Raw genomic sequence first — 27250 nt, forward strand, 5'->3', positions numbered from 1 at the left:
CTGATGTTTAGTTCTGTGTAAAAGCTTGGTCAAAGTTTAAACATGGGGCCTAAGTTTAAGTTGACAGTGTTTAGTTAGTGGTCCACATCTCCCTACTTCAGTTGCATAGAGTTGGGCACCTTAATAAACAGCTTGATTTCAGTGCTGAGCACCAGTCTTCCACAGCAATCCTAGTTACTCAGTGCCTCTGTCAGGCCATTTATAACATTCTGTATTACCACTGTCTAGATGACATTTTGGTACCTTACTGCAGGCCCTCTAGTTCTGGCTAGTGATTGTTCACATTGTAATTAGCAAATGGGTTACACTGTTTTGCCAAGATAGTGTTTCAATGCATCTCCCCTCAACCATCCATCCATTTGGGAGAACACAGCTATGGGGCTGATCACTGTAGCTATGACTACTTATACCAGTTGGGGGATCTGCCCCATAAGAACTGAAAAAGGAGATTGGCTCTTGTCAATTTATGGCATGTCTTTTTGTAAGAAAGATACAGAGCAGTAGGGAAAGATGAACAGACAGTCACTTTACCAGTGAACAATGATGGCTAATAGCCATGGAGTTTTAAGAAACGATTGCAACTCATAGTGCAGCTGAAAGTTGAACTTAGTTATTTGGTAACTAAAAAGTTTGATGGCTGACAACCTACTTTTGAACTGTGATCATTGTTAGGAAAAGAATTATGACTAATAATGTCTACCAACCCTTACCAGCTTGACAGGTCCTAAATGTATGATGCAAAACCATAAAGTTATGCTCTATTCTGCATCAGTTTTAGCATAGACTGGTGTTAAAACAGCTCCCCTCATGTCTAGAATTTCAGTGCTCATGAAATTATGTCTAACAATTCCAAGTGATAACCTTAAAACCTGAGTTAAGTACCCAACTAATACTAACATCCAGACGTTTGCCAGCTTTCACAGGGCAAACACACCTTGACTTTCCACAGGAAGACAAAAAAAATCAAGCAAATCCCATTTAAAAACAAGGCCAACACAAGCCAATCCCTAAGAACCCCAACACCATGTGACTCGATCCCCCCAGTATGCAGTCTGGGACCATGGTAGGCCACTGTGCACCTCTGACTCTTCCCCCTCCCCGCCACTTACCCAGAGCTGATTAACAAAAAGTAACTCAAGCCAATTAAACCAAAACCAAACCCAATTTCTACTCCCCTCCCCCCCACAAGTTTGGCATGTCTGATCCAGAAATGAGAAAATTTAGGAGTTAATTATGTCACCAACTTTTCCCTTGTTTTAATTTCCACTATCATAATCTGGTTATTTCTCTCCTAAGTCCTACAGTTCAGGTGGGTTTTTAAAAACAGACAGATTTGGGAGCAAGTATAAATTGAATTGCCAGCTAAAATGTCTCCTGAAATTCAAATTTCATTGCAAAAGCAGTCTACAGCAGTGGTTCTCAACCAGGAGCCTGGGGGCCCCTAGAGGACCACAAGGAGGTTTCAGGGGGTCACCAAGCAGGACCAGTGTTGGGCCCACTGGGGCCCAAGGCAGAAAGCTAAATCCCTGCAGGACTGAATCCCAGGGCCCTTAGGCTGAAGCCAAAGCTTGATCAACTTGGCTCCACAGGGCACCCTGTAGCACAGGGTCTGAGGCAATTGCCCTGCTTGCTACCCAATACCACCAGCCCTGGCTTTTATATGCAAAAAACCACTGCGGCACTGGTAAGCTTGGCATTTTTATAGCATGTTGGGGGGCCTCAGAAAAAAGGTTGAAGTTTTCATTAACTGGAAGAAATAAAGTCACTAATTTACAAATATTTTAGATAGCCCCATGAGATTTTGAACAACACTTCTGAATCTGAAGGTAGGCACCCAAAACCATAATTAGGCATGAAAAAAAATAAGATGATTTCCCCCCACCCTGAGGTGCTGATCAGATTAGCTCCCATTAACATTTGACTTGTGGATGCTCAGCACCTCAAAAAATATTGCTACTTAAATACATAATTTTAGTTACCTTAAGGAAAGAGCACAAGTGCTGCTAATTATCACTAGTAGCAATTCAACATACTGGACTATTGTGTTTCAAAAAGAAAGATAATTGCTACTGAAGATGGCAGATGTCTTGCAAGGCAGAGCAAAGAAAGATCAGAGCAGGAGCTGACAGTTATTGTTGGCTAAATACAGTCAGGACATTGTTGGATTAGAAGTTGATATATGAATTTTTCATTTTTGGTTTTTTATTGCAGTCAATACTCTGATTTATAAACCAAGCAAATTTGAAATTAAAGTAGAATACAGACAGGACACAAAAGGTCATTTCTAGTCATATTTAATCAAAATACTGCAAAACTCCAGTTAGCACACTTAATCTGGGATTCAGATTAATTTGGAACAATTGATCAATCTGGACCCAAACAGGAAGCTTATCTTCCATGTGCTGCTTAAAAAAAACACAATAGGAAATCACATGCTAACTAGTTTATTCTATCAGCTGTTGCAAAAATCACCAAGCCTGCTTTTGCAACAATTCTTCAGCTAACTACATTTCAGATTTAATATAGAGAATGTCAAAAAATCATAAAGGACTTCAATGGGTGCTATAAAACAGATTTACTGTAGATAAAACACAGGAACAAGCCCCCATGAGAAGATGCACTTGAGGGTTTGGGGTTCTGGTTTCCAAGAAAAAAAATTAGTTTATTAAGTGCTGTATTTTTCATAGCAAAATTGCACAGCACTCAAGTGAGAATGCAAAGGGATACAGATAAAGTATACTGTACTTTGCAAGTTCAAATCTTTCCAGTATCTACTTCCCCAAATTTAGTAATCAGCAGAAGTCTGACACCATATTTAATGCCTCTCATTTTTGAGGAAACTGCATCCCTTGGACAAGAATGATAAGTTAAGGTCCACCACCAAAAGGTAAGGGTTTTTTTAAATGGTCTATGGGCTCTGGAAAATTCTGATGCATGAACAGAGGAACAATCTTACAGTCCTTACTCCGAAAAAAACTCATTTGAGACAAGTGTAAGATGAAAATATATTTTTCCATTTATGTTCATTTTCCATTGTTTCAAAGTTACATCTCTGCAAGAATAGGAAGCAGTGTTTCTGGACATTTGTTTAGATTAGTCTGATTAACTATCTTTGGCGAAAGAGGATACTACTAAACACACAAGAGTCACCACAACTTTAAGCAGTAAAGAGATTGAAGAATCTGGGAAGTCTCAGGCCTTCAAAGAGAAGTGTGGCTAATGGGAAAGACATCACTTTGAACTGGATGTGGATGATTTGCAAGTTTACAGCCAAAGACCAGGGACTTTGTCTGCTCCTTACTGCTTAACAAGTGCCAAGAATCTCTTGAAAACTAGATACTATATACAACTGAAGACATAAGACCTACCTGCCAAGAGGAAATACACATACTTCACTGTAGTAACAAAATTCTTAGAACAACTGATTTCACTTTCAACCAGGTTGCCAGTCACATCCTCTTTAGCAAAATGCAATGGTTTTTCCTTTAAGTGGATACTTCGTCAGAACCAGTTTCTGAAGACCTCTCCTGCTAGTCCTCTTTACAAGATTATGAAATAATTCTGATACTATTCAGCTTCATGCTTTGTAATTACATTGTTTTTGAATAAGTCACACTTTTGATCAGATTTTGCACACGTTTTGATTTACCAAATGGGAGAGTGGAAAAAAGTGTTTTCACTTGCCTGAACATCAAAATCTGGAAGAAGGCGAGTGATTGCCTGTGAAGAGAGATTTGTAACATATTAATACAGATATTCATTGTAGCTACAAAATTAGTCTGAATTAAATAAGTACACTCTTATGTAAAGCTCCCAAATTTACCAAAAGAGACCAAATTCAATAGCCCCCCCTCTACCAAAATACAGTAAGAATTCGATTACCTTCAATGGGATTTATACTCAACAAGTGAAGATAGCTGGAAGTGCTGGTGGCACAGGATCTGAGTAGAGAGTCCACATATCCAGACAGTCCTTCAGTGAGAGTGCCAATGCCTGAGATGATGGATGATGGGGCGTCCGGGATTTCTGGGTTTGTGGATCTTGGGTAGTAGATAGAATAACCCTGGTCGGGGCACGAGTGGGCTATGGAGTTTTGATCAACATACCCTCAGAGCCCCGACCAGGGTTATTCTATCTACTACCCAAGAGGCACAAACCCGGAAATCCCGGACGCCCCATCATCCATCATCTCAGGCATTGGCACTCTCACTGAAGGACTGTCTGGGTATGTGGACTCTACTCAGATCCTGTGCCACCAGCACTCCCAGCTATCTCCGTGACACCACTGATTTCCTGAGGAAACCACAATACATTGGTGACCTTCCGGAAAACACCATCCTAGCCACCATGGACATAGAGGCTCTCTACACGAACGTCCCACACACAGATGGAATACAAGCTGTCAGGAACAGAATCCCCGATGAGGCCACAGCACAACTGGCTGCTGAGCTCTGTGCCTTTATCCTCTCACACAACTATTTCAAATTTGATGACAATATATATCTCCAAATCAGTGGCACTGCTATGGGCACCCGCATGGCTCCACAATATGTCAATATTTTTATGGCTGATCTGGAACAACGCTTCCTCAGCTCTCGTCCACTCATGCCCCTTCTCTACCTACAGTAGATTGACGACAACTTCATCATCTGAACCCATGGGAAGGAGACTCTGGAAAAATTCCACCACGATTTGAACAGCTTCCACCCCATCAACCTCAGCCTGGACCAATCTACACAGGAGGTCCACTTCCTAGACACCACGGTGCAAATAAGTGATGGTCACATTAACTCCACCCTATACCAAAAGCCTACCGACCACTATGCCTACCTTCATGTCTCCAGCTTCCATCCCAGGCACATCACACGATCCATTGTCTACAGCCAAGCACTGAGGTACAACTACATCTGCTCTAACCCCTCAGACAGAGACCAACACCTACAAAATCTCCACCAAGCACTCTCAAAACTACAATACCCGCACGAGGAAATAAGGAAACAGACCAACAGAGCCAGACGTGCACCCAGAAGCCTCCTACTGCAAGACAAACCCAAGAAAGAAACCAACAGGACGCCACTGGCCATCACATACAGTCCCCAGCTAAAACCTCTCCAACGCATCATCAGGGATCTACAACCCATCCTGGACAATGATGCCACACTTTCACAGGCCCTGGGTGGCAGGCCAGTCCTCGCCCGCAGGCAACCTGCCAACCTGAAACATTCTCACCAGTAACTGCACACCGCACCATAGTAACTAACTCAGGAACCAATCCATGCAACAAACCTCGATGCCAACTCTGCCCACATATCTATACCAGCGACACCATCACAGGATGTAACCAGATCAGCTACACCATCACTGGTTCATTCACCTTCACGTCCACTAATGTAATATATGCCAGCAATGCCCCTCTGCTATGTACATCGGCCAAACTGGACAGTCACTACAGAAAAGGATAAACGGACACAAATCAGATATTAGGAATGGCAATATACAAAAACCTGTAGGAGGACATTTCAACCTTCCTGGCCACACTATAGCAGACCTTAAGGTGGCCATCCTGCAGCAAAAAAACTTCAGGACCAGACTTCAAAGAGAAACTGCTGAACTTCAGTTCATCTGCAAATTTGACACCATCAGCTCGGGATTAAACAAAGACTGTGAATGGCTTGCCAACTACAAAACCAGTTTCTCCTCCCTTGGTTTTCACACCTCAACTGCTAGAACAGGGCCTCATCCTCCCTGATTGAGCTACCTCATTATCTCTAGCTTGCCTGCATATATATACCTGCCCCTGGAAATTTCCACTACATGCATCTGTCGAAGTGGGTATTCACTCACGAAAGCTCATGCTCCAAAACATCTGTTAGTCTATAAGGTGCCACAGGATTCTTTGCTGCTTTTACAGATTCAGACTAACACAGCTACCCCTCTGATACTTAACTCATTGCTTGTTCTAGCAGCTAGGTAGCACTCTTGTAGGGCTTGCCTACCCTGGAAAGAGATTCTGTTAGAACAATAGTTCTCAGCCAGGGGTCTGAGGCCCCGTAGGGGGCTGTAAGCAGGATCAGCTGGGGTCTGGGGCAGAAAGCCAAAGCCCTGCCACCAAAGGCTGGAGCTAAAGCCTGAGCAATTCAGCTTTAGGGGCCACTGTGGCATGGGTCCCAGGCAGTTGTGCTGCTCACTACCCCCTAATGCCAGGCCTGGCTTTTATATGCAGAAGAACAGTTGTGGCACGAGTGGGCTATGGGTTTTTAATAGCATGTTGGGGAGCCTCAAAAAGAGGAAGATTGAGAATCCATGTTTGAATGAGCTGTGAAATGTTAGTGCATGTTTATGCAGCTGTTACTCATTTGTGAATTTCCACTGAAGTCAATGGGACTACTTGTCTGCATAAGGCAGGAGAGACTTAACCCTCAGCATAAACCAGGATAGTGATGCTTAACCCTGGTGTCCACCTAACATTAAACAAGTCATTAAAGGCTGCTCAACACAAAGTAGGCATATGGTACCACCACCCCCCACCTGCAAGCTGAGAGGCTTTATAACCTCCTTAAGACAAGAGCTACATGTATGCCATCTTAAATATTTCTACATGCAATAAAAAATAAACCGTGTACATATTAGCTGCATATATTTTGAGAACAGAGAATTTAACTCGGAAGGAGATGGCAGCTGAGGATATGGATAAGAACAGCAGGATCTAGAACTTGATGAATATGAAGCTACACCAGGGAAGAGCTGAAAGGAAAAATACACATGCAAAAAGAACAAACTGAGACCCCACAGGAGGCAATGAGGCCCCAGAAGACTAAAGCAGGATATTTTAGTGCAGTAGTTTTCAAACTTTTATACTGATGACCCCTTTCAAACAAGCCTGAGTGAAACCACCCCTCAAATATATAAAAAAGAGTGTTAAATTAATTATAAATGCTGGATGCAAAGCAGGGTTTGGGATGGAGGCTGACAGGCTGCCACTCCCCATGTAATAACCTCATGACCCCGAGTGGTCCCAACCCCCTGTTTGAGAACCCTTGCTTTAGTGACTAACATTTTGGTCTTGACCAACAGCATCATGATAAACTATCAATTAGAAATATATAATGAGACCTCAATGGAATGATTGCTTTATCAGAAGTCTGAGTCTGGATTACAAGAGGGCTACAGAACCAAGATATTTATATTGGTATCTAGGCAATCTCATTGTGCAGTAAAATATAATGTAAAGTTTGTAACCCAAAAAGCATTAGTGCTGCAGGGTAAGACGTTTCTGAAGCCTCCGAGAGCTGGTCCTGTTAAAAAAAGTCCTTTCTTGTAGGAAATCAACTCCACCAGAGAGGTCCTTTGGGGCCATCTGCCTGTCCTAAGTCAGGATAAAGGAGGAGGGTTGGGCATGGGGCTAGCAACTCCACCTTGTAAAAAATCAACCTGCTACAGAAATGCCAACAATAGAGACTTTTACCCTGGAAAAAGAACGGTCTTCAACTCGAAGATGCATGACGCTGGGTGGTAAAAGCCGTGAGGAAGCCACTAAGCCGATTACCCCTCCTGGTTGCAAGAAGATTACCATAGGCTATACCTGGAACCAGCTAGAGCGAATGGCCCAGCATAGAGGGCTCTGGAGATCTGTGGTTGGCGGCCTATACCCCAATTGGGGTGATGGGCGTGAGTGAGTGAGTGAAGGAAATGGGTTTTGTTTTGTTATAACCAAGAACAATGTTATACATAGGAACAGATGTCACAGATAGCTCTAGAAATGTTAATGTTAGAAAGCATAGCTAATTCATTTATTCACCACAGGGTTTTGTGGTACTCTAGAGCTAGAAAGGAGGTAAATATGCATCCAGAGAGCCTGTGTGTTATTTAGACTGTGTGTTTAGAACTAAGGTAGTATCTTGGGTCACAGCATGTACTACAGTCCTCTGGCTCAATAAGACCAATTTTTCATCTGCCCATGACAGAGATCCAGAGAGTTCTGCAGTGTTTTGTTAGAGATGTCGTCAACACCTTTTAGAAATACATGCTTAAGGTGAGACTTCAGTGGTGAGACATTAAAGCTCAGCGCTTCTCCTCTTGCAAATATAACCGAGAATTTAAAGTATGAAAAGAGGATCTTTATTCCTGAACAGATGAGCTGCTCCTCTTACCCAGATTCCAAATAGTTTTCATGCAAGCATTTCTCGTAATAAAGGAGAATAGACAACTATTTTAACACAACTGAAACAAAATGGTTTGTGAGTGGATTTCCAAAGTTTGAGGTGTGTAACTAAGCTTAATGAAGGTGGGTGGATGAAAGTTACAAATATAGGAATTAAGAGTTCAAGCATGGAAAATAGTGCAGAAAGCTGTGCAAGATTTACTGTTGCCAGGAGTTACAGCCACATGTTAAGACTCAGGGTATGTCTACACTGCAAAGTTGTTGAAAAAACTTTTGTCTTTCACGGGTATTTAAAAAAGTGCCCCTCACGAAAACCAAATTTTGCTCAAGTGGCAGTGCGAATGCAGTTTTGCTGGCAGGAGCACTCTCCTGATGACAAAGCTAATGCTGCTCAGGGGGCTGGAACAGTAGCGTAGCTGGGGGGAAGCAGGGGTGCAGCTGCTCCTCTGAGGACATTTCCGAAAAGCAGGGCCTTTCTGTGCAGCCAGCACTGGGTTCCTGATTTGGAGTCCAGAGCCAGGTTTTGCATGTGGCTGCCGGCTGGTTCTCGGCTCCATGCGGCCCCCATCCCCAGCTTGACTCACTTCTGGGCTGCAGGCAGCAGCGGCTGGTTGCCTGGCTTAGAGGAGGCAGCAGCTCCTGCCTGCCTGCAGCTGCCCAGCTTGCTAAGCTGAGCCCCAGCAGGGGTGGGCTCTGCCAGGAGGGGAAGGGGCAGCAGCGCAGACCCCCAGTACGGCAGTGGGGGGTGCTGAGGAGCAGCAGGCTTGTGGAGGTAACTCAGCACTGCTGCAGGGTCACCTTGTCTGCCTGCCCTGCTCCTCCTTGCCCTGCTCCCCCGCTCACTCTGCAGCCTCTGCCTGGCGGGGGCTTCGGACACACACACACACACACCCCCCGCACTAGCTCTTACAAGCTGTGAGGAAAAGCATCTTGAGTTCCTGAGCCATTGCAGTCTTATATTTACATAGCTGACCTGGACGATGTAAGTCAGCTCTAGCTTTTAACACAAATATACATAACATGCACATCACACAGAACATCAGTGACCTGATTTCCCCCATCGTTATTAAGCAGGTCACGTTTTGGCATTTGTCCGAAAGCCTTTTATTTTAATTATCCTGCAGCAATGTGATTCACATATTAAACCATTTCTGCTTTGCCAAAGCAGAGTCTTTGTTATTAATATATTATTGTAAATCACTGCAGAACAGGAGAAAATATGAATGGGGAAGCTTTCAACATGGCACAGAAAAAAAACAGATTTAACACTCTCCAAACAGAAATAGGGGACTTGCAGGTTTAAGGCACAGGGATGCTGGTTTTGGTTGCATATATTCCTGGAGGTTCTCACATGACAATCTTTAATTAAAGATTAATATTTAATTCCTGGAGATTCCAGGACAATCCTTGAGAGCTGGCAACCCTAAAGATACTGGGCATAAGTCTGCCTAGTTTTTCAAAGGCTTTTAGGTGATTACCTTTCAGTGTCAGAAACATGACTGATTAACTTCTGGTTCCAGGTTTTTTAATTCTCCTTGTTAATTATGTGTCGTGCGAGAAAGGGTCAAAGAATTGGCATTAATTCCCAACTCAGATGACCAATCCTGGACATGGAAAACAACTCCACTATATAGACTGTCTGAATTAATGCTAATCAATAAGGTCACCAACATCTGAGTGTGCGACAGAGAACGCGCACGTGCAAGAGAGAAATCTGTGATGCTAGCCCAAGTTCTCTGAATCAATAGACTCATGTATAAATCTCATATGGTTAGACCCTTCACAACAGGTCCCATCTTGTAACTCCTTGACTGTACTGCTGATACAAAAATCAGTGACATGCAGGGCCATAACTGCTAAGTGCAGCAGCACAAAAGATGAATGCCCTAGGTATACATGGCAGCACATTTATCAGCAGTCAAGTGGTAAAATTATACTACAGTTTCCTAAAAAGAAACTTCCTTTAAATTGCACTCCCAAGCAGGCGGTGAGACACTGTTTGCAGGGACTCAAAGTGCAGACTCAAAGTGCAGGGATTCTGTACTAGGCAAAGTGAGACTCAAAGAACCAAAGAGCACCTCACTGTTCTCTGCTCAAGTCAAATTGTTTAGTGGAATTTCTAGGATGGGCAGTGTAGGGAAAAAATTGGAAGACAATCTTTACAAACGAGAAGTTGCCTGCCTACAACAATACTACCTTTGGCTGGCATCCTGTCAGCTCTCTCAACCTTAGCATGGTTTGGCCAGGTTCAGGACTTATAGGGGAGACCTCCAACAAATGCCTAGCTTACAGTAGGTGCTGCTGAATATGGCGTTGGTTATTCTGTAGGTAAGTACTCTTCCATCTGACCCAATGTCCCACACCGCAGCCTCCTTCCTGCCCCCACCCAAGCACATTCCCCCAGCCTGTCCCCACTGGAAGTAGGCCCCGCAGCACTCTGTTCTGATCTGCATGGGGCTGATGGGGCCATGCAAAGGGTCACCTGGCCTATATTAAGGCATGCCCTTCGGGGCCCAAGGTCCTGCACTGAGGTGGTGCGTTAGGACCCTGCTGCACATCAAGCGTTTGATCAGCACAGACAGGCTCCCCCCAAGCACTGGAGCTAGTCAATGTGAGGTTTGCCATTGACTTCAATGGAGGAAGGGGCAGGATTTCACCCTTCCTGGTTTCTGAGCAGTGCCTGTGACTTACCACACAACATCTTATGGTGCCAGGTCTCCCAAAAAATAACCATTGTTGGCCATTTTTCTTAGGGATATATCCTGGATGGCCTTGACAAGCAAGTGATTCCCTTACTAATGCTAATACTAAGCACTCAAAAAAAATCTTGAGGCAAGCCCCCAAATATCACAAGATTGGCTTAAAAATCCATGAGATTTTAAAATACAACTGGGGTTCTTTTTATTCGCCTTCTGCTTTTTGAGCTTTTAGGGTTCCTGTTTTCTAGCTTGCCCCTCTCCCATGAGGGCTAGTATCTTGTATTTGTTATTAATGATAGCCGAGATTCTCATACTCACAGGCCTCTACAAGGTGAGGCTCTAAAAAGAATAATAAAAGTTGCTAGATCAGTGCTTAATTCGTAATGAAAGGTGCCAGGGCTCAAGCATTTTTTTTTTTTTTTGTTACTTTCATAACTGACACAGCAAGCCCAAAGGTACCAGGGCTACAAATTACCAAGCCTACAGGTGCTGGGACTCAGCCTTGGCAAACTCTTGCACAAATTAAGCAGCATGTGTACAGCTTAAATTGGTTAACAACCCTAACTTTCAGTATTCAGTGTTCCAAAAGTGTTAGATGCCAACCTGTGTCATAGAGATGTCTTGTTTTAAAAAAAAGAACATGCATGAATAAAGCTACTTTAAGGGAAATTACTACTTTGTCCAACCCGAAAAGCTATGAGATTTTTGCTCACCAATTCTTATAAAACTTGTATCCGTCATGCCTTTTTGGTGACTTTATTTATAATAGCTTGTAATACTAAAGTGCATTTCATTGATTATTTTAAAATGAAATAAGTAACTAGAAAAAATGGTCAGTATTTTTTTAAAATTTGTGACAATTATAAACTACTGTCATCTGTCATTTACTTTCTAGAATCTAAAGTATAATCTAAAGTTCTCCTGCAAAATACCAGCTGTGCAAACCCTTCCATGGCTGGATCGTTCTTGTGTTTTTATTTTAATACAAAATATGTATAATGAATTTAGAAGTATGTAATTAGTAATTTGATATGTTGGGTGGCACCTTTTTTAATACATTCACTCCTCCGATGTTAGAACCTGGCTACGCCACTGGGCTGGAAGTATTTTGTTGGCAAAAGTGCAGACACAGAGCACTTACACACTGACTTTCAGCAACAAGGCTGTTTGTTGCTAAAAGTTGCATGGTGTAGACAAGCCCTTAAGAAAGGCAAATTTGAGAGATCCATTCACAGGCAATAGCAAACTATTTGCTAAGAATGTATTCCCATTACAGAAACTTTCCACTCAGAAAAAGAAGGCAAAATTGTTTGCCTAGAATGGCACAGATTAACAGAACAATCTGGCCTATGTCTTTGAGACATTGGATCACTGGGATGAGATGTCCTAGGAATACTGGTGCTTTCCATCCAAGTATACAGGTGATCTAGAATATTTAATAGAATGTGGAACCAGAGCCACTGAAGCACACTGAGTGCTAGTGCTATTCATGATTAGGATGGCCATGAAACTTAAATGCTGTGGACGAAAGAGTAAATTGAAAAATACTTCAATACATGGGGGAAGACTACTACTCTTAAAGTAGAAAGAGTGGTATAACAGAGTAAGGGTGCATTTACACAGTTTTGGTGCTGTTTTAAAATGCTTCTACCAGTACAGCTTCTTTCTGTAAATTTATCAGTAAATATATACAAATATATAATTGCATCCACATTAGAGGATTGCACCAATATAATTATCAGTTTCTAAACAGATAGTCAAAGTAGCATAAAAATTATGCAGACCAGCCCTAAGCATGAGGAATAGCTGAAAGGAAAAGAGAATGACAACCTTCCTCGCTCTGTGGGTCAGAGCATCACTTGTATGACATTTCCAACACCAAAGGAGGCAGGGGCAAAAAAAATTGAGTATATGTGGTTTTTTAATTAGAGGACTGGATAACACCACCCAATCCTACTCTGATTATTTTCAGACAGAAGATTAGCCCCCAGTGTTTCCATATACCCAACATTTGCTTTTTTCTAAAAGGATTAAGAATTTAACGATTTTTCCTATGAAGAAAAAAATGCAATTCAAGCAAGTTCCAGATTACAGCATGTAACTGTTTAGTTAAAATTACCTCATCTTTCTCTACCAGAGGTTTCACCTCTGCGAGGCGAGCATCCTGGAGCTCTGTCGACATGGTTAGTAGCTGATATCTGCAAAGATCAAGAAAGCTTCAGCATTTGTTATTTTATACAAAGGAGGTTTAAACAGATGGGAGGAGGGAAGGACCACTTCCCACCTCCTAGAGTCGCAGATTAAAAATTGTGAATCTGCTGGGAAGTACACACACACACACACACACACACCTTCCTAGGTAGAATATGAAGGTTAAAAAAATCAATTAACACTGCACAGAAGTGAGGCAATGATTCTATAGCAAAAGATAGAATGTGTCCATGTCACTCAAGGGTGTATCAAAGTATATGCACAAGGAGTCAGAATCAAGGTTGCATGGCAGGGGTAATTACTTCTGATATGTCCCAATTCAAATATTTGATTTTGTAACCCTAGTTGTCCGTCCATCCTCATCCCCCAATTAGGCTTTACCCATGTAGTTTTCTATATTTATGGGAGTGGGAGGGAACCAAATCTAGTACATGTATAAGCAATCCTGCTTATTAGCAGTTTTTGAATCTTGGACAGATTCACAGCACAGAACTCTACCACTTTAGCTAATGGAATCCTCCATGCAGACAGTCACAAGAGGGGTGTAACACACTGCTATTTGCTGGACAGTAGAAGAAAGGTGGGAATCAGGATACTTGCATTCTGTTCCTGGTTGTGGAAAGGGAATGTCTCCTACTTCTGTTCTTAGATGACAGCATAGCTAAGAATATGGATTTGGCACAATCTTAAAAGTGGATACAATTCTGGATTTATTCCATTAGACACCAAGTGCACAGTAATCTTAACAGTGGTAAAGGCGCAATCTGAACTCAAGTCATCTGGTTCCCAGACCAGTACACCTAGGCTAATTTTTTTTGATGTGGGAAAATAGGCTGGTACAGGCAGTTTAAAACTTGACCCTGAGCAGTGGTGATGGGATTTCCAGAAAATGAAGCAGCAAGTGTTGAACAAGTTCAGCTGTGCAAATGCATAGCAAGTTTCTAGAATTTAGGAATCTGGATTATAATTATCCAAATTGGATGACTTTGGGGAATCTTAGTATCCTCTATGAAAACTATCCATCTGTCAAATTTCAGTTCCATATTTTCTGCTCCAAACTCCTGATTAAGTCGTTCGTATTTGGTAGCACCAGGAGAAAACCTCACTATACTAGATACACTGGTCTGCCCCACCCTAAGGAGCTTTCAATCCAAGTATGATCAAGTGCTAGTAGCAGCAAGCACTCTGGTCAGACATTTCTACAGCATGAAAACTGCAGGCCCAGCTGGAGGAAACCAACTATTTTCTATTCAGGGATTACAAGTAAGCCTGCGGGTTTGTCGGAAGTCATAGATTCTGTAACTTTGTGACCTCTGCAACAGCTGGTGCACCTGGCTCAGGGGCAGCTCAGGCAGTCCCTGCACCAGTCACCCCAGCTGCTGCTGGGGCAGTCTTGGATCACTGTGACCCCCATCCCCCCCAGCAGCAGCAGAGTTTGGGGTGAGGCAGGCTCTGGGTGATGCTTACCGGGGGGGGCTCCCTAGAAGTGGACATCCCCCTCGCTCAGCTCCTAGGCAAAGAAGTGACTAAGCTGTTCTGGGCAGAGGCAGCATGCACAACGATGGCTTTGCATAACCCATTGGCTGGGAACTGCAGACTATGGCAACTGCGGGGGTGGTGCTTGCAGGTGGAGGCAGCACACAGAACTGCATGGCGATGCCTCTGCCCAGGAGCTCAGCAAGGGGGATGTCACTGCTTCCAGGGAGCCCCCCCATAAGTGCTACCTAGAGGCCGCCTCACCCCATCCTGTGCCCAACCCCCTGCCTCCTCCCACACCCAGAGTCTGCTGCTGCAGTGGACAGAGGGAAGCACAGAGCCAAGTGGGGAACCCACCGCACCACCACTACACCCATCTGTCAAGTTTTAGTCAGGGAAATATAGTAAAAGTCATGGACAGGTCATGGGCCATGAATTTGTTTATTGCCCATGACTTACTAAAAATACCTGCAACTAAAAGCCTTAATTATGAACACCTGGGTGGTAATTACTGGGCTAAGGATGTAATTGGGACAACATAAGTAGAAGAAACAGGATGCTAAGAGAACTGGGCTACGGAGGAAGGCAGCATAGAAAGCTCCTGCTACAAGATGCTTGTTATGTTCTGCATGTAGAAGTGCAGAGGAATAAAGAAGATACACATGGTGAAAGAAACAGCCTAGGCAAGTTTATGACAGTGAGTTGACACCAAGTCTACAGTCTGACATACTAAAGCTATTCAAAGTGGTCAGGAGACCAAAAAAATTACTAGCATAACTATTTTCCACTCAATCTTGTTCTCTAAAATGGATTTACCAGTTTTGCTTAAGTTTTTCAGAAGAGTTTCAACCTAAGGCAGAGACTAGGAATAAAAAATTTCATCTAAAAAAGTAGTGTCAGTTACAAGCAACAGCAAATGAAGGCAAGAGAAAGTTAGGAAACCTTGAACAGAAATCTATGCAATCCATAATACATAGTCAGCTACTGTTCACAATAAATGCACTATTTAAAAGCTAGAGACATTTCTGTTGTCTGATGGCCAAAAAATAAATCTAGCTAAAACTGGGATACTGTGAAATAAAGTTAACCTTTCACTGAATTCTACAATATGGACTGAAGAGTGCAAAAAACAAAACAAAACTGTCATGCTTTGCTACAAATCCATTAGTTTCAGTTCAAGTTCATAAAAGTAATGCCTTTCACAGTCCCTCATGAAGACATGCATGCAAGACTGCATTTTCCCAGTATTAAGTGGGAACCACATCACAACTTGTATTTCTGTGGTAGAAATACCCACAAGTTTTTACATGGAATGGTTTAGGCTTCCAGGACATTAGAACAGAAAACAAAGGATTTAAAAAGCCATGCCAGAAAGAGTACCTTAGGTATCTTTTGGCACTGAAATGATTGTTTTTACAATAGTTCAAAGTTGTTACATTATGTTTAGTAAAATCTAAAGCTAGGAAGTGCTGACCAACATGCTTCTCCACTACTTCTATGAAGCTCTAAAGAGAAAAAGCTTTGTGTAACAAGATTTGATCTCTGGAAATCTACTGGATCATGCTTCTGCATCAGCTCAGGCATATCTGATTTAGTACATTTTCCTTCTATCAATTAAGAGCACTTGAAAGATTTTCAACAAAAGCCAATATTCCTGATCTAACTGGCATAGTATTGTCCTTCAGTCTTTGAACCAGTTGCACAAACAGTATTTACTGTCTGAAAAGAAAGTTGCTTGGGGAAAGTGGTTTTACACATGTTCACTGCAAGTTTCATTATGTTTAAAATAGGTGCTTTGTGTTGCTCTCTAACACTACACTGTAGCTAGTAGCTGATGTAATGGCATAACTTTCCTGGATCAAAATAGTTTTCCCCTGCCCAAGGGCTCAATACACAAAGTTAATCTATATTTGCAAGCATTTGTGTAAAGTTGCCAGCACTAGGGAAAAAACCTCAAAGTTTTCATTTCACTTCACCAGGTCAGCTTTTGGGTTTATTAATTGAACATCCTGCCAACATATTCAGCAGACGGTTCCCACAAACTTGAACCTGGTTATTTGATGCAATTCCAGCCAAGTTAAAGGATTAAATTTCAAAAGGCTCACACACAATTGAGGAGAATTAAAGGCTTAATGCACCTTAATTATTAGAACAGAGTCTTCTCAAAATTGATCAGACATCAGTGCTTGCCAACCTGCAGGAGCAGAATCACATTAGCTTATGGCAAGGCAAGGGGAACAGGAAAGGAAACTTGCATAGTTCATCCATTACAATGGAGGCTCCAACAAAAAAGGGGGAATCTCATTCATGTTTTTAGGCCTTATCTACATTACACTGGTGTAGCTACAGCAATCCTCTAAAATACATACTATGCTAACAAAGAGGGCATTGTGTGTTGGTGCAACTTCATCTTCAATAAGATACTGGTGCAAAGGATCTACATTATAGGTCTCCTAAAGAAGAAAAGAAGAGACATTCTATTAGGGCTAGTCTACACTGGCAACGTTAAAGTGCTGCCATGGCAGTGCTTTAACATGGCTTGTTTAGTTGTGGCAGAGCACTGGGAAATAGTTCTCCCAGCACTCTTAAAAATAAAACCCACCTCCACAAGGAGTGTGGCCCCCAGTCCTGATGCACTGTCTACTCGGTGCTGTAAAGCATCAGTAACTTGCTGTGCTCAGGGGGGTTTTTCCACACCTCCTAGTGAGAAAGTTGCAGTGTTGTAAAGTGCCAATGTAGACAAGCCCTTAGACAGACAAAGTGTTGCCCTAGATACCTCAGATAAGTCAATCATTCCTTTGGAAAAAAATCTTGTCAGTTCCAGTGATAGCGTTCAAATGCTACACAATTCAGCAGTTGAAGAGTTTAGTAATCCCTTGCTCCTCATGGACATGGGCTTACAATCACAAAATCACCCACAGAACTCTATGATGGGCAGGAAAGATACATAACTCAACTGTGTTGGTGCACTGATAATTATAGTTTACCATCACCACGCTTGACTTTACACAAAGCTATGGAAGCAAGGAACTAATATTAGTCACCTAGAGATCTTCTACATAACAAATCAGGAATTGCTCATGAAAGAAAAGACTGCAATCCATACTCAAGATTCTCCAAAACAGACCAACCATTCCATTCTCCAGTAGTTCAGTGAAGCAAGAGATAGTAGGAATGGGAAGGAGTGGACCCTGGTCCAGCTTAAACAGATACAGTTGGCCAGCCTAGTTAAGTGCAGAATGGATGACCCTATGCTCTAAGGGAGCCCTTGCTCGAAGTCTGGTTTACACTGAAAAAGTCAAGATATGCAGCCAAAGGTCCCCCCCCCCCACATTCCAAATCTTTTAATGGACTACATTTTATGCTACAAGATGTGTAATTTAGCTTCAGTACAGCTGAGTATTCAGAGGTCACACAAGCAAGAAGTTGGTGTGACAGATACACAGCTGAATTTACCCTTGCCTAAATTGCATTCTCTTCCTAGTTACCTGATTTTGAGGGGGGGGAGAGAAGAATGAAAATCTAAGGCATGGGAAAGACTTAAGACTGACCAGTTCATAAGGCAATTTCCATCTATCAGCTGCTATAACACTGATTGTAGTGGAGATAATACTTAAAATTATATATAGTGAGACAGTGTTCCAAGATGCAGGACTAGTGCTGCTTGCAGTAGCAGTGCTGTGAGTAGTTGGAATAGTGCTCACTACTTACAATTCTGCAACTCTTGAATGATATGTGCTTAAGTGTCATGTATACATTACAGAATAGTTCACTACTTGTACTACAGAAGCTCCAGTAATGGACCTGAAACCACTGTTCTAGGTGCTGCACAAAAAGCAAAACAAAGATACCATCTGCCCCATAAGAGTTTATAGTCTAAGCATAAGAAGAGTGATGGATACAGTCTGATAGAGGAGGACATGGTAAACAGCAAGACAATATGGGTCAGCATGATAGATTGTTAAATTAAGGTTCTAAAACATCCTTAGTACTTCACAAAAGTTGGTAATTGAAACTGATGAGAATCCTTAAACTAGTAGCAAGTTCATCAATGGAGGGAAAGTGACAAAAGTCCAATTGTTTGACACTAAAAACAAAGAAAATGTACATGATGTCCAAACAGGCATCACTGTCAGCCTTTTACAGGGCCACTTAGACTATTCCTGCTGCTAACAATGTGAGCTGTATACCAGTCACCCACAAATGGCAATGAAATTATTATTAATAATGAGTTAACACCATCACTGTCTTAACTGCACAGGGCCCTTGGGCTTTAGAAAAACTCCATCTCAGTTGAACTACAGAATACAGGAGTTTAATGAATGGAAGCACCAGTGTGCAGTACTGCAAAATTTAAGTTATATTCTCCCAAGTAGTTCAGTTTTCATTAGAGGTATTTATAAAGATATCTGAAAAAAATAATTTTTCAATGTTTGTGACTAATTGGAAAGCATTTTGCCATAAAAATTATGAATAAGTATTCAGATAGTTCATGCACAAGCGTCAGCCTATACTTTTTGAACAAACTATTTAGACTATTCACTGTGTTATGTGGGAAGACTGGTCACTGAAGTCATATTTTCTATGTATTGACTGAATTATTGGTACTATGGTGAGATCATAATCAGCAATCCCTAGATTCAAGGATGATCTCTACCACAGATTAACATATGGGTGCTGAGATGATTCAGGAGTCTGATCCTGGAACCACAGATCCATGCACAGCATGTGCAGACATTTCCTGGCACATCAGCTGCCTGCTGGGAGAAAGTCCTCTTTTTCCTTATTTCTCTTTTCAGCTTCAAGGACAAGACACTTCTGTTCAGGCAGTGGCCTGCTTTGATGGAGGATGGGGCACCACTGAGGTTGGCTGGTGGCTTATTTCTCCCAGCTTGTGATGTCTGGTTTTCTTGAAAAACGCTTTCAGTTTACCTTCATAGCATTTCCTCTGGCCACCATGGGATCCCTGACGATAGGTGAGCTGAGAGTAGAGGCTTGGTTTGGGAGGTGAGAATCTGGCATTGGCACATAATATCCAGCCCAAAGAACTCATTGCTCATTGTTTTTTGTGCTCCCATGATAAATCTCTTAAACTCAGCATAGTTAGTTCTGTTGAACATGTGCAAATGGAAACTTTCAGAGAAGTTGTTCTATATTTGCTCCTTAACTTTCTGAACCTTCCTGTTGCTTGCTTTCCTATCCACCCTCTGCTTCAAGATACCATGTAGCCTAAGGGAAAGTGCACTGATGTGGAAGCTGTGACTTGGATTTTCCACAGATGGGTGGAAATTTGGAGGTACAACAATTTATTATACAGCAGAGTCCCATCTACCCTAGCAAGCAACCAAATATCAATCTGAAGTTGCACATGGTCACTACTGGCAAAATTGGAATCAATAAGCAGATTCATACACCTTGCCATGCACCAAATCACGCTTGACTCTGCTTTCAGTGAAATTCAACTATTCAACCATCAAAGGGTTTGGAGCATTATTTATTTATTAACAAATAGTACTCCAGACTCCTACTTCTGTCCACCTGTTCTGGCTACTAGAGCACTCCTAGAGCCAGGATGAAAACTCAAGAATCATGACTCTAAAGCATTTCATTGTTGTCAGGCAGTTGTGCAAACCACTGGCAAAGTGCCACATCCCTCTCTAGTGGCTACTCCACAGAGAATCAGTTATTACTGCCACCAATTTCTTTAGCTCATGTATGAGAAGTCTGCTCTGTTTGTAACAAGTAGTGTTTATTTGAAAGGCACTGTGTAGTAGGTCTCCAGCTATGCAGAGAAATACTATTACTGACAAATGAAAAAGATTTAATAGAATTTTAACAACTGAAAGGGAAGTAACTCAAAACAAAAGGAACACAGGAAGTGTTGTCTGCCACACGTTAAGATCAGAACTGTAAAATTCACATGCATCCTGCTTTGTTCAAACATATGTCTGTGGAAAATATCACCAGACTACTCAGTCTTACATCAGCAAACACATTGTATATCGATGCTATACAAAGTCAAATTTGGCCTATGGAACTGGGGATAGTCTGAAGACAGCAACATTCTGTTAGGCGAGTATGAAGAACAGGCCTGATCCTGCACCATCCACTTGACCCAAGAGTAAGTGGAAACTGACTTTAGTTCAAGGTGTAGGGGCTGCTTCTACTCTTGGGACTAAAGGACCCAAGACTGAGAAATATAATGCCCACATGTATATGACCCATGTTCTCCTGCCCAAGGACACCTGCTACTCTTGAAGTCAATGTGGAGAGCCCACCAAAATCAAGCACTATTTATGTTGTTATATTCAGATACAACTATTTGAAGTGATACATATTCAGGAATAGTTCTGAATTGCTTCTTACTGCTGCTATTCCTTTAGCATACTTTAAAATAAAGATGGACACATTTATGAATAGAAACGGAAAGATTAGATTTTTATTGTCTCAGGAAGGGTCATTTCACCATGCACAAACCCATGAAAAAAATTTCCATTGAGAATCAAAATGTACAGGTGGGCAAACGATTTTAAATGATAAATGCTTAAAGATAATTTATATTATCCAACAAAATTATAAAAATCTAATTCTACCAAGCCTCATAGCCAAGCAGAATTGGCTATGGGGATTACATCCAGCCAACTGTTAACTTCATCTTGATCAAATAATGCAGAAAGCAGAAGGATAAGGAGGAGAGTGCTTTGAGAAAATTACTGAAGTGTTCAGTAATCAGTGGTACTGAGTCTGATTTTCAAGTGGCCTCACCCAGATTTTAGTCATCTTCATTGGCATCCAAAGCAATATTTGAAAAGGGTGTTGCTGTCCACTGCAAGCCTTATATAAAAAGACTAAGGCTACCTCACATGTTTCCAATGCCAAGGAAACTATTTTCTTTTTAAAAAACATGCACCTCTGAGAAGTACATTGTGACTCAAGTACAGCTTTTAAGAGGATGGAATTTACTATTTCTTCCTCCTTTTGCTATAAAACAATAAGACTCACTGAGAAATTCTTGTATAATGCATGACATGATGGTACAAATTTGCCAAACACCAATCGACTTCCAAATATGATTAGTTATAAGGCAGTGACGGGAGGACGATTAATATTATACATGCAATTTTGATTTTCTAACATTACTTATTTCTGCCAAAACAAAATGAAGTAATGTGGTTATTGATAATTGCATGCATTTTGTTCTTAGTACTCTTCTGTTCAAACATGCTTTATTATTTAAGGGAAAAAGAAAGTGAAACTTAGACCTGAACTACAGAAAACTGAAAATGACTACAACGATTCCTGTTGTTTTTAAATACACTTCTACCCAGATATAACACAAATTTGGATATAATGCGGTAAAGCAGTGCTGGGGGAAGCAGGGGGCTGTGCACTCTGGTGGATCAAAGCAGGTTCAATATAACATGGTTTCACCTGTAACACAGTAAGATTTCTTGGCTCCCTAGCCTTATATCAAGGTAGAGGTGTAAATCACTATTTAGTCAGTCATTCATTATTTCAATGACTGATGCATGCAATTACTGCTTGATGTTATCTCACTGCTACCACAATAATATTCCTTCAAGCACTCTGCAATTTCTATTTTGTTGTTCAAGTAGGATTTGCTCATTGGTAATGCATGCTGGCATGGTCTGAACTAATTCTATCTATTTACTTTCCAAGGTTCTTTTATTTGATTCATAGAGCTGGTCTACACTACAGGGGAAAATCGATCTTAGATACACAACAGTCCAAGTATCTAAGATCGAATTACTCACTGTCCTCACAACACGGGATCGATGTCCGCGGCTCCCCCTGTCGATTCTGCAACTCCATTCGGGTTGGTGGAGTTACAGAATTGATATAAGCGCGTTCAGGGATAGATATATCGCGTCTCATCTAGACGCGATATATCGATCCCCGAGCAATCGATTGCTACCTGCTGATACTGCGGGTAGTGAAGATGTACCCATAGAACTGAAACTTCTAGACTCTGGAGAGGACACACGTTGAGCTAAAGAGAACAAAATTAACTTTCCAGAAAGGCACCCCCAAGATGCATATGTCTGTGATTGGTAAATCTTAAGTGCAGTTTTTATTAGTTTTGGAAGACAATAGAGTCTACTGGATAAGGCACTGGATTGGGACTCAAACCACTTGGATTCTGTTTCCAGCTCTGAGAGACCATAGGTAAGTTTTTTGCATTTGTCAGGAAAATCAAAGTGACATTTTGTTTTGAGCTGATCCAAATTAAAAAAACACTTATTTTTGTCAAATCAACACTGACATTGATCTGTCAGTTGCTGCAGTGTCTCATGGGAGTTGTAGTTTGAGTGCCTTGTGAACTTAGTCTCTTTAATAGGCCTGGCTCCCCAACGGGACTACATCTCCCATGATGCACTGTGGTTCCATAACTAGTTGAACCACTACTGTTCATCATTCAAATCCTGAGACCACAGTGTATCATGGGAGATGTAGTCCAGCTGGGGAGCCCAACCTATGAAAAAACAGGCATGAGACACCATAGCAGCTCAGGTGGACACAGATCATTACTACTGACCCAAAGTGTTTTTATTTTCTTCAAAGAAACAAAACATTGTTTAGAACTATTGTAACATTTCAAATCAGAAACATCTAAACAAAACAGTGATGTTTCCAAACTGAATAGAACTTTCTGTTCAGAGAAAAAAATTAAGATGTTTTGTTCCAAAACAAATGTTGAAATGGAAATTCTGATTTTCATCTAGATTTGTTAATAAGTTTTCAAAAATACAACCCCACTTAAGTGAACTAGCACCAATACTTCATTTAGACCTGTAGCACAAGAGTTCTGCTTTGTACTGCAATTTCAAATAGATTTAGCTGTCCAAAGAATCTTTCTGCCCTAGTTCTGATATCTATTGTCCAACATAGTACATTCAGCTCTTTAAAAACTTCTAGGCTGCGCTCACCACAAGTTTGGCTGAGACTAACCACTATCCTATGTGTTCATTTCCCTACCATTGACAATTCATGTCTCGCTCACTCATGTGCATTTTAGAAACTCTGGGCCCAAATGCTCAAAGTTGAATGCCAACACTCTTAAGTCTCAAGAGATTACCCAGCCTTAGTTTCTACCCCCGTAAAACTACTACACACTATAAACCCTATGTCATAGTATCTGTTCAGGATGTACTGCAAAGTACTAGGTAAACAAATTTCTGTAATTTCCTATGTACATTCAAAATTTTTCATCTTCACTGCATTAACTGTTTTCATTGTATTGAGCCCTTTATAACTAGCTCATACTAGTATTTCATGAAGGAGTGTACATAAAAAAGATACACTATACAGTTTCTGAAAACTCTTGCTTTCCAAACATACTACTGCACAAACTTGCATGGAAGGACTTTACTTGTATTCTGGGTATTTACTTCCCAGTTTTACTATTTGATCTGTAAAAATCATATGATTCTGGTAGCACATGGAAGTACCTTGAGCATAAACACACCACAAACAGCACTACATTTTTATCACGTGCGTAGTAAAGGCATACTGAGTCAAACTATGCTAGAACAAGGATTTTAGATTGACTATTTGCACACTTGCTGTACTTGTAGTACCTGTTGTTCCCAGCACTAAATTTAAAGTGACTTCATTTCTAATGCATTTGTCTGAATTTTTGCTGCCATTGTTACAAGTTATATCTGATTGTTGAAACTGCAAATTAGACAAATAACATTTCTCCCTATTTTTAGGATTTATTTTGACGATAGGACAAGTCAGTTTCATTGTTTCCCTTGTATGGCCCTCCAACCACAGCATTTGGCAAGGACACTCAAGGACAGCTACAGGGCCTGAAACCATCTTTAGAAAATTGTTTAAAAAAATAATCAGATTTCAAGCTGACCATTTACAAACCAACCACTTCCCTTTAAGACCTATTTTTAGATAATTTCTCCTGAAAAGTCTGAGGGCATCTAACATTTACTGCCATCCTACTCATTAAGAAGGGAACATAGGGAACACTTCTTGTGGGCTGTATAAAACAATGGGTAAGATACAGGGGCACCTCAGTTTGCAAGCATTCCAAAGGAAGGCAGCAACACTAAAAACCACACACTTTCACCCAATTCCATGTTCAAAGCAAGATGCTTTGAATATGAATAGTGCCTCAGAAGTATTCAATATACTTAAACTACAACTATAAACAGTGAGACACAGAAGAGTAAACAATGAAAACTGATATGTTGCAGTCAAGGCTACAGTTCTGCTAGAAAATTCGGTAGATATGGCTTAAATACACTAATAACTAACTTATGCAATGCCTTTCACACAAAGAGAAATAGTTTCAGTTCCAAACTCTTCCTAATTCTGTAAGTACGAAGGCTGAATCATAGCATCAGCATCTAACAAGATTCCAGCTGTTTCACTGCTTTCAGAGGGGGACAGGGAGGAGAGCTGGGACATCTGCTATGGAAACCTGAACTGCCAGTACTTTGTATCTCTCCCATTAGCCACAAGTCTCCAGTGAGATTTCCAAGTCCTAAGATTCTAGCAGACTTAACACAGAGCCCAGCTACTAAATTTGTTCAGATAATACCTTAGTAACTGGCCAAACTGAAGTCCATAGGTACCACGATTTCCCTCCGTTCTTCAGGGTCCAGCTGGTGAACACCATAGATCTTACCCATCTTGACTCCTAGCAACACACTGCTGCTGAGCCTGCCAATTCCGTTCCTTCCCTTCTCACTCATTCCAGCCAAAGAACCCAAGGGACTAAACCCGCCCGAGGATGTGGGCCTCAGATTCCACACCTCCCCTGACCATCATACCCACCCACAGTCAGCAGGGACCCTGCCAAGCTGGAACATTGGAGCAGAGAGAGGGGCAGGTGCTCCTGTTCTCCAGGCAGGGCTCTGGGAAGCTAGAGGAGCTCAGTGCACAGCCCTTCCCAAGCAGCAGCGCCAGACTGGCTGGGAAGCTCAGCCCTCAGAAGAGTCACACTTTGGGAAGTTAAGTAGCCCTCCTTCCAGCCTCTTGCAGTTCACCACAGCACAGCAGATCTGACCACTAGGTCCTGTGGGAGTGAGAGAAGACTTGATCCCCACAGCCATAGGAGCTAACACTCTCCTCCCACACCCAGCCCGCAGGACAGGGCACATGCATCCAGGACAGCAGCATCAAATTAAGCTCACTGGGCCCCCTCTTCCCTGCACTCAATGGGGAGAACGGGGGGCAAGCATGCCCGAGGGGCCCCCTTCCCTGCCCCGGGAGGGGGAAGAAACATGGAGGAGGAGGGGCAGGGCCAAAGAAACCCCGTTTCTCTACCCTCAGGAGCGTCTAGGGGGCAATATGGTAGGCAACGGCCGAAGGACCCCTCCCTTCCCTGACCTGGGGGGGAACAGAGGGAGGGGGGGCGGGCTGGGACCGGCCGAAGGACCCCCCCCTTCCCTGACCTGGGGGGAACAGAGGGGGGGCGGGCTGGGACCGGCCGAAGGACCCCCCCTTCCCTGACCTGGGGGGAGGGGAGAGAATATGGAGGGGCCAGCAACGGCCGCAGGACCCTCCCCCTTCCCTGACCTGGGGGGGAACAGAGGGAGGACGGGCGGGCTGGCAACGGCCGAAGGACCCCCCCTTCCCTGACCTGGGGGGGAACAGAGGGGGGGCGGGCAACGGCCGAAGGACCCCCCCTTCCCTGACCTGGGGTGGGGGGGAACAGAGGGGGGGCGGGCTGGGACTGGCCGAAGGACCCCCCCTTCCCTGACCTGGGGTGGGGAACAGAGGGGGGACGGGCAGGCTCGGCCCCTTGCTTGCGGGTTTGCCGGACACCCTGCGGACGAGCGGGGCAGGAGCCGGACTAGCGCCGCTCACCTAGCGCGGGAACCGCCGCCTCGGTGTGTCGCTGCAGCAGGACCCCGCTCCCCCGTCACGTCACGCACCAGCCCTACACTCCCTCCAAGCTGAGCCCGTCTGCGTGCGAGCGCCCGCCTCGAGAGGTATTTATACCGCTCCAGCCCCGCCCTCCGCCACCGCCTCTGGGGAGGCCCCGCCCCGCTGGAGCGCTACCTGCGGCCGCACGTTTCGCGCGACTCCGCCTGTCCGCGGGCGGGGAGAGGCGCGCGGCTGGGCTGGCAGAGCCCCCGCCCCGCCCTGCCCTGCCCTGCCCTGCCCGGCTCTCGTGCCCGCGCTGTGCGCGGAAGTTGAGGGAAGCTACCCTGAGCCGTGACAGGTCCAGGCTGGGACGCTCTGCCCCGTCCCCTTACAGGCCTGCCCAGCTGGACCTGAGGCTGCAAGGAGCAGGGCCGCGCCTGCCACTTTAGGCCCCTAAGGCCAGGGCAGGGATAGTCACAAAGCCACCAGCCAGCCCCGCAGACCCCTAGCCTGACACCATGGACAGCCCGGGAGCTGGAGGGAGCCTTTGCCAATTCCCCACCAGCGAGATGGGCACACGGGCTGCTTGTAGCCTGGCCTAGCAGGCCTGGCCTTCACGAAAGATGGCAAAATCCACCCCCAGGAGTGACACAGTTATCTGACCTAGCCCCCAGTGCAGACAGTGCAATGTCAGGGGGGCGGCCTCTCTCCTCAACATAGCTGCCACCTCTCTGCGGGGTGGAGTACCTACGCCAACAGAAGAAGCTCCCCAGCGGCATAGGCAGCATCTTCGTTGCGGGCTTGTCTACACATAACTGCAGCTTTGTAGCACTTAGTGAAGACACTAACTACA

At 43.2% G+C, this 27250-nt stretch overlaps 1 protein-coding gene across 3 annotated transcripts in view; it reads right to left on the reverse strand.

Moving 5' to 3' along the window:
- The window catches only part of NDRG1 (N-myc downstream regulated 1), a 59478-nt gene extending 32990 nt beyond the window's left edge, over positions 1–26488 (reverse strand). The window contains exons 1-4 of one of the 3 annotated variants that reach the window (XM_050941063.1): positions 26398–26480; positions 25363–25603; positions 12980–13058; positions 3685–3720 (exon numbers count right to left, since the gene is read on the reverse strand). In XM_050941063.1, the coding sequence (XP_050797020.1) occupies positions 3685–3720; positions 12980–13058; positions 25363–25397 (150 nt within the window). In that variant the 5' untranslated portion in view covers positions 25398–25603; positions 26398–26480. Of the gene's footprint in view, positions 1–3684; positions 3721–12979; positions 13059–25362; positions 25604–26397 lie in introns of all 3 variants that reach the window. The other 2 variants (XM_050941064.1, XM_050941065.1) reach the window with 2 other exon arrangements.
- Positions 26489–27250: the final 762 nt, after the last annotated feature.

Source organism: Gopherus flavomarginatus, chromosome 2 (genome assembly GCF_025201925.1).
Source record: "Gopherus flavomarginatus isolate rGopFla2 chromosome 2, rGopFla2.mat.asm, whole genome shotgun sequence".
Taxonomy (NCBI): Eukaryota; Metazoa; Chordata; order Testudines; family Testudinidae; genus Gopherus; species Gopherus flavomarginatus.